An 8,183-nucleotide genomic window follows, 5' to 3' on the forward strand; every position below is an offset into this window, starting at 1 on the left:
GATGATTATATGTGTGTATTATAATAATAATAATAATAATAATAATTGTGTACAGTGCTCAGGTGCACTACAACTCATCTAAAGTGTATATATAATCAGGTGTAGTTTCGGCGGATTTCGGAAAGCATGAGGGCCTTAAAGGATGCAGTGTCATGGCAGTCAACAACTGACGCAGGCAGTTTATTCCATGCTTCAGCAACTCTGAGCGCGAAAAAATGTTTCCAAAAGTCATGGGAGCTGTATTGTTTTCTGACTTTGTAGGCATGTCCACGTGTGTTAGACACATGGAGATCAAAAAGGTATGTGTTTGTGTGTGTGTGCATGTATGTATGTATGTATGTGTGTGTATGTGTGTGTGAGTGTGTGTGTGTGTGTGTGGTGTGTGTGTGTGTGTGTGTGTGTGTGTGTGTATAGGTACAGATGTGACTACATATGTGTATGTGTGTGCATGTCTATGTGTTATATATGTGTATATATATACAAAGATTATTATAATTATAAACATAATTATAATTAGGGTTTAGCAAAATTGCTTCACTACATACCGAAATTTAGAAATAGCAGTTAAATACTATTCTACTACCATAGTAGAATAATATTTAACTGCTATTTCTTAATTTTGGTTATGAGGTGAAGCAATTTTGCTAAACCCTAATTATAATTATGATTATAATTATAATAATCTTTGCATAAGTTTACCGATAATGGTTCTTTTAACAAACTGAACTTCTCGGTAAGATTATAAATTATAAATTGATTAATTAATTTTACCCACATATATATATATATATATATGTTTATACTCTTTTACTTGTTTCAGTCATTTGACTGCGGCCATGCTGGAGCACCCAGGACTTATTCTTTGTAAGCCCAGTACTTATTCTATCGGTCCCTTTTGCCGAACTGCTAAGTCACGGGGACATAAACACACCAGCATCGGTTGTCAAGCAATGCTAGGGGAACAAACACAGACACACACAAACACATACATACATACACACACACACACACACACATACACACACACACACACACACACACACATATATATATATATATTATATATATATATATATTATATATATATATATATATATATATATACGACAGGCTTCTTTCAGTTTCCGTCTACCAAATCCACTCACAAGGCATTGGTCAGCCTGGGGCTATAGCAGAGGACACTTGCCCAAGCTGCCACGCAGTGGGACTGAACCCAGAACCATGTTGGGCTTCTTTTAATTTCCATCTACCAAATTATTCATCCATAAGCTTTTGTTTGGTCAACCCAGGCCAAGGTTATAGAAGAAGACACTCACTTGCCAAAGGTGCTACCCAGTGGCACAGAACCTGGAACCATGTGGTTGGGAAACAAACTTCTTACCACGCAACCACAATATATTTCTTTACTACCCATGAGGGGCTAAACACAGAGGGGACAAACAAGGACAGACAAACGGATTAAGCCGATTACATCGACATTAGCACGTAACTGGTACTTAATTTATTGACCCCGAAAGGATGAAAGGCAAAGTCGACCTCAGCAGAATTTGAACTATTTCTTTACTACCCACAAGGGGCTAAACACAAAGGGGACAAACAAGGAAAGACAAACGGATTAAGCTGATTACATCGGACCCAGTGCATAACTGGTACTTAATTTATTGACCTCGAAAGGATGAAAGGCAAAGTCGACCTCAGCAGAATTTGAACTCAGAACGTAATGGCAGATGAAATACAGCTACGCATTTTGCCCGATGTGCTAACGTTTCTGCCAGCTCGCCGCCCTCTACACAGCCACAATAACAACCCAAAATTCATATACAGACATGTAGAACCATTCAATGATGATCCAATAACAATAACTAAAACTAGCTTACTGATCAGAGAGAAAGTGTCACATGTTCAACACAACCTTTGAACCACTTACATTTCTTGTCAGCAAAACTGATATGAAAATTTGGGTGAAGTGAATGGGTTATGGTGAGGAGGTTAGTGAACATACACACAACTGATGAACTATATTTAAGTACGAGGGTCAAGTAAGTGTGTTTGTGAGTATTAGTGTATTCTTGAGGCGAGAGAGAGAGATAAAGAAAAGAATCAGGTAATCACGTTTCATGTTGTTTATACAAGTAGGTAGGGGTGCTGAAAAGTTCCTGGCTTTAAGGGTATCATGAAGGGCATAAGGCGGTGAGCTGGGCTGGCAGAAACGTTAGCACGCGGGGGCGAAATGCGTAGCTGTATTTTGTATGCCATTACGTTCTGAGTTCAAATTCCACCGAGGTCGACTTTGCCTTTCATCCTTTCGGGGTCGATTAAATGAGTACCAGTTACGCATTGGAGTCGATATAATCGACTTAATCCATTTGTCTGTCCTTGTTTGTCCTCTCTGTGTTTAGCCCTTTGTGGGTAGTAAAGATAAAGGTATTTCGTCTGCCGTTACGTTCTGAGTTCAAATTCCGCCGAGGTCGACTTTGCCTTTTATCCTTTCGGGGTCGATTAAATAAGTACCAGTTACGCATTGAAGTCGATATAATTGTCTTAATCCGTTTGTGTGTCCTTGTTTGTCCTCTCTATGTTTAGCCCCTTGTGGGTAGTAAAGAAATAGGTATCATGAAAGGCCTGACTGGAGGCTCAACCTTCCAAGTTCTTGTACAGGGCTGAGAAAAACTGAAGGACTGCTGCAATAAGTGTGTGAATCTGAGAGGGGAATATGTTGTATGAAATCCTAATTAACTGAACCTCCTGTATTTTCTTTTACCCAAAACCAGTAACTTTTCAGTGTTCCCTCATATTCAAGCCTCTCTGAGTAAGCGTTTCTCTTTAACTCTTTATGTATGCAGCCATAAGTATTTGTGCAATCAAATATGAGAATGTAAGTACGTGTTATACATAGATATCATGCACACTTTGTAGAACAAGTTCAAACAATGCCAGTCATGTTCAGTCAAATGATTGCCCTTGACATATTTAAACTCTTTGCAATGGCTTCAAACATCAAGGCATTGTACAAGGTGCTTTCCAGAAGTTTTAGACTTTTTGAGAGAGACATCTCTCTCTCTCTCTCTTTCGGAGAGGCACTTAGCACCTACACACACACATACACACATGGCAGTAACTTTTGCCTACCAAATTCAATCACAAAGCTTCGGTCGGCTCGGAGCTATAGCAGAAGACACCTACCCAAAGTGCCACACAGTGGGACTGAACCTGAAACCATGTAGCTAGGAAGCAAGCTCCCTAACCACACAGCCATGCCCGCGCCTACATCTATTAATTCAAATTAAATTCAAAGAAGTCCAAAGCTCTAATCTACTTCATAGCAAGATCTTCTGACTTCAATGCACTTGCTGTAGCAGCCACTTTGTGAAAGCCCTCTTGGAAGCGCTCCAAAATGAAGGGGTCAGGATCCTTGTCACAACCTCTGTCACCTATTAATGTCTTCAAAATGATTGCCTCTGAGGGTCTTCTTCAGCTTGGGGAGCTACCAAAAGTTATAGGGAGCTAGGTCTGGCCTGTAGGGTGGGTGACAGACAGTATTGATGTCCATCTCTGTCAAGTAGTTGGCACCAGGATGGAATTGTGAACTGGTTCTTAATCCTGGTACCGATTCCACTGACCCAAGTAGAAGAGCTCTGGCCTTTTGCTGTGAATTCTCTTCCTGAACATCCTCCAAACTTCTTCAAAGTACTTTTGCTGACTGTCTTACCTGAGGGAACCCAGTAGATGTGGATGATGCCCTTGCTGTTGTAAAAGGGGATCATAATGAGCTTCACAAAGGACTTGCTTTGCCGGGTTTTCTTGGGTCTTGGAGAGCCAGGATGCTTCCATTGGGCACTTTGTTTCTTGGTCTCTGGATCATAATAGCAGATCCAGCTTTCAACATAGGTCACCAGTGACTCAAATACTCTTGGATTGGAGGTAAAAAGCTCAACCATCTCCCTGCTGTCCCCAATGCATTTTCCTTCTATCCAATACTGAGCACTCAGGGAACAAACTTTGCACAAATTTTATGTATGTTCAGATCTTTGTGAATAATTCTGTGTACAGTTGCCACACCAACTCCAAATTGTATGGCTTTTGTTTTATAAACACATAGCAGTCTTTATCCAGAAAATCACAAATTTTCTCAACCATTTCTGATGGCCTGATATCCCTCTCCCTCCCACACTTCTCATCACCTCCTCTATACCATCCTTGAAACTCTTGTGCCAAGGAAAAACATGCTCAACACTTACAAGTTAATCCAGAAGCAGTCTGGAGCATTTCATAAGTGTCTCCCTGTTTAAGAGCAAACAATCCAAGGTTCTCTTCAGGGCCAGCAAGATTAATTGTTACCATCAGATTCGTCTTTGCTGGCAGCACCATCAGAGAGATATTCAATAGTGAATGTTCAAAGGCCCTCTTTTGGGCCAACACCTGTAAGTTGTTACTTCTATAGTCATATTTGACAGCAGTCTTTCAGTTCATTTAAACAACTACTCCATTGAGAATTATAGTGGGCAACGCCGGGTACCTCTGCTAGTAATGGAATAAAGAGGAAGTGGAGGCCTAGTACTTAGAACAGCGGACTTGCGGTCAAGGGATCGTGGGTTCGAATCTCATATCGAGCAATATGTGTGTTTATGAGCGAAACAACTAAGCCCCATGCAGCTCCAGCAGAATGTAATGGTGAACCTCTGCTGACTCTCTCGTCACAACTCTCTCTCACTCCCTCCTCCGGCATCTAACAGCTCACCTGCAATGGACCGGCGTCCCATCCAGGTGGGGAACCTATACACCAATGAAACTGCGAAACCGGCTCTTATGAGCCAGGCATGGCTCAAGAAGGAACAAGCAACAACTTCAAGAGGAATGCTGAGATTTACCCTAATTACCTATATCATATATATATATATATATATATATTACATACTTGTTACCACTTCAAATATTCTTGAGGCATATTCAAACCCATATTTGAACATATTTGATCAGCTGAGATTACCTTAATTACCTATATTATATATATATATATATATAGGTGCAGGAGTTGGTGTGTGGTAAGTAGCTTGCTTACCAACCACATGGTTCCAGGTTCATTCCCACTGCATGGTACCTTGGGCAAGTGTCATCTACTGTAGCCTCGGGCCGACCAAGAAGCCCATCATATATATGTATATATATATGTGTGTGTGTGTATGTTTGTGAGTCTGTGTTTGTCCCCCAAACATTGCTTGACAACTGATATCCCCGTAACTTAGCAGTTCAGCAAAAGAGACAGATCGAATAAGTACTGGGCTTCCAAAGAATAAGTCCTGGGGTCGATTTGCTCAATTAAAGGGGGTGCTCCAGCATGGCCACAGCCAAATGACTGAAACAAGTAAAAGAGTATATATCTATATCTATCTATCTATCTATCTATCTATATATATATATATATATATATATATATATATATATATACATGTATATATACACACACACACATACATATGTTTATTTATTTATTGTTCTCAACAGGTTTGATGTATCAGGAGTACATCCTGGTTTCAAGATTAAAGGATCTTTGTCACACGCTGGACCCAGTGATGAGTTTTACTCGAAAACTGTGAGTAGAATTTTTCAGTGATTCTGTAAAAGCTTACTTGACTGTGATCTCCTCATGAATATCATCTCTCTTGCATGTTAATTTAAAATTCAATAGCCAACCCGTATGCCAGAGGGAGATTTTGTATCTACTTATTGCTTGGAACATCTTTGTTGATTGGAGTGTTTCAACTCCCTAAATTTCATATTTGTATTTAGTATATGTGCAGGCACAGCAATGGCTGTGTGGTTGAGAAGCTAGCTTCCCTGCCTTGTGGTGTTGGGTTCAGTCCCACTGCATGTCACCTTGGGCAAGTGTCTTCTACTATAACCTTGAGCTGACCAAAGCCTTGTGAGTGAATTTGGTAGATGAAAACTGAAAGAAGCTCAAGGCAAATAGCAATATGCTATATAATCAAACCAAGCAATACTGAGTTTGTTGAACAAGGTACCTTTTGAAAAGCCACCTGATGAGATACAACTACACTGAAGGATGTACCATAACTAGTTGTATAGTATCTCACCCTTAAGAGATCGATACAAAATGGATCAAAACGATAGTTGTGATTAATAAGGAATCTCATGAATTCCATGTTCTATTTCTCACATTTGTTATCATCATCATCATCATCATCATCGTTTAACGTCCGTTCTCCATGCTAGCATGGGTTGGACGGTTCGACCGGGGATCTGGGAAGCCAGAAGGCTGCACCAGGCTCCAGTCTGATCTGGCAGTGTTTCTACAGCTGGATGCCCTTCCTAACGCCAACCACTCCGTGAGTGTAGTGGGTGCTTTTTACGTGCCACCTGCACAGGTGCCAGGCGAGGCTGGCAACGGCCACGGTCGGATTGGTGTATTTTATGTGCCACCGGCACGGAAGCCAGACGAGATATATATATATATATATATATATATATAGTACTTGCTTCGGCAGTACATATACTAAAATTGGAACGATACAGAGAAGATTAGCATGGCCCCTGCGCAAGGATGACACACAAATTCGTGAAGCATTCCATATTTTCTTCCTAACGGTGGTGCATCAGCATGGCCGCAGCTCTGAGCTGAAACCAGAGAGAAAAAAAAAATATATATATATTTGTCTTAATAACGGTCAATCACACAGTAATTTCCCTTTGTATAACGGTCATTTTTCATAGTATTTTTCCGATGGCCGGATAACTGAAGAGATGGCGGCGTGGATTTCCATCTCGGCATCCAAACTCTGAGTTTTATCATGTCTACTGAATAATTGTCACATATTATATTTACAAATAAATTCGTCTATTTACATAATATTGAGGTCTCTTTCATTCTTTTGTTGTCTTACCATTTTTATCAATATATCATCATCATCATCGTCGTCGTCGTTTAGCATCCGCTTTCCATGCTAGCATGGGTTGGACGGTTCAACTGGGGTCTGGGAAGCCAGAAGGCTACACCAGGCCCAGTCTGATCTGGCAATGTTTCAACGGCTGGATGCCCTTCCTAATGCCAACCACTCCGTGAGTGAAGTGGGTGCTTTTATGTGCCACCAGCACAGGTGCCAGACGAGGCTGGCAAACGGCCACGATCGGATCGTGCTTTTTACGTGCCATCACATATATATATAATTTAGAGAAAGACCTCTATTAAACAATTCAATAAAGAAAGACGTTATTCACACCATATAGAAAACATATACTAAAAGAACCTTATTCTAAAAATCAATAAAGTACAATAAATAGTAAATAGTAGTAAAAAGACTACACACGTTTCATGGCTACATTATCAAATAGATAATAATAATAAAATCAATATATATATATTAGAGGGAAAAGGACAACAAAACCAAAGCAGGATAAGTGTCTCAAGTCATTTAGAATATTTGATTAGAGTAAGGGGAATTTGAAGTAATTAATTAACTAATTATTGGATGTCTTACAGCTGTTTCTGGGATATCCTAAGTGATATTCTGGGATATCTTTTTTCCTCTAATATATAATCGCTAACTCAGCAGCCTGCTATGGATCCCTGGTTCCAGCCTCAGCTGTGAACTTGGAGCCTGACATGACCAATTATAGCACTTTCACAGCATACCTATTCATTTAGATCACCAGTGAACTAAACCCTATATATTCTTTATATATATATATATATATATATATATATATATATCACGTGACCGACCAGGTTATCAGATGTTGCTATACATCGCTGGTCACAATGCGCTTCATATTGTTTTAGCCTCCAAATGGCTAAGTGAACAGGCCAACAGAAAGAGTGAGAGAAAGTTGCGAAAGAGTACAGCAGGGATCGCCACCATCCCCTGTTGGAGCCTCGTAGAGCTTTAAGGTGTTTTCGCTCAATAAACACTCACAACGTGCAGTCTGGGAATCGAAACTGCGATCCTACGACCACGAGTCCACTGCCCTAACCACTGGGCCATTGCGCCTCCATATATATATATATATATCCCAAAATTAAGGAACTGAGTAGACAAAATCCAGGCTACATATACCTCATTGGTAGCAGAATCCCAGAAGTAGTTATCATCCAAACAAGGGGTAGACCACAAGCTACTCTTCAAGACAAGAATATCTTGATTATATTTATACATTGTCATTAGAAGATT

The 8,183-nt window shown here is 40.1% G+C and overlaps 1 protein-coding gene and 1 non-coding gene across 3 annotated transcripts in view; both read left to right on the top strand.

Annotated features, from left to right (window-relative positions):
- Window positions 1-8,183, top strand: part of LOC115224094 (lymphocyte expansion molecule-like) — a 78,526-nt gene that overhangs the window by 12,476 nt on the left and 57,867 nt on the right. For both annotated transcript variants that reach the window (XM_036512865.1, XM_036512866.1), the window contains exon 3: window positions 5,503-5,590. In XM_036512865.1, the coding sequence (XP_036368758.1) occupies window positions 5,503-5,590 (88 nt within the window). The remainder of the gene's footprint in view (window positions 1-5,502; window positions 5,591-8,183) is intronic.
- Window positions 6,488-6,594, top strand: LOC115224142. Its single transcript, XR_003882844.1, has one exon. It is a non-coding gene; the product is annotated as a U6 spliceosomal RNA (small nuclear RNA).

Source organism: Octopus sinensis, linkage group LG24 (genome assembly GCF_006345805.1).
Source record: "Octopus sinensis linkage group LG24, ASM634580v1, whole genome shotgun sequence".
NCBI classification, from domain to species: domain Eukaryota; kingdom Metazoa; phylum Mollusca; class Cephalopoda; order Octopoda; family Octopodidae; genus Octopus; species Octopus sinensis.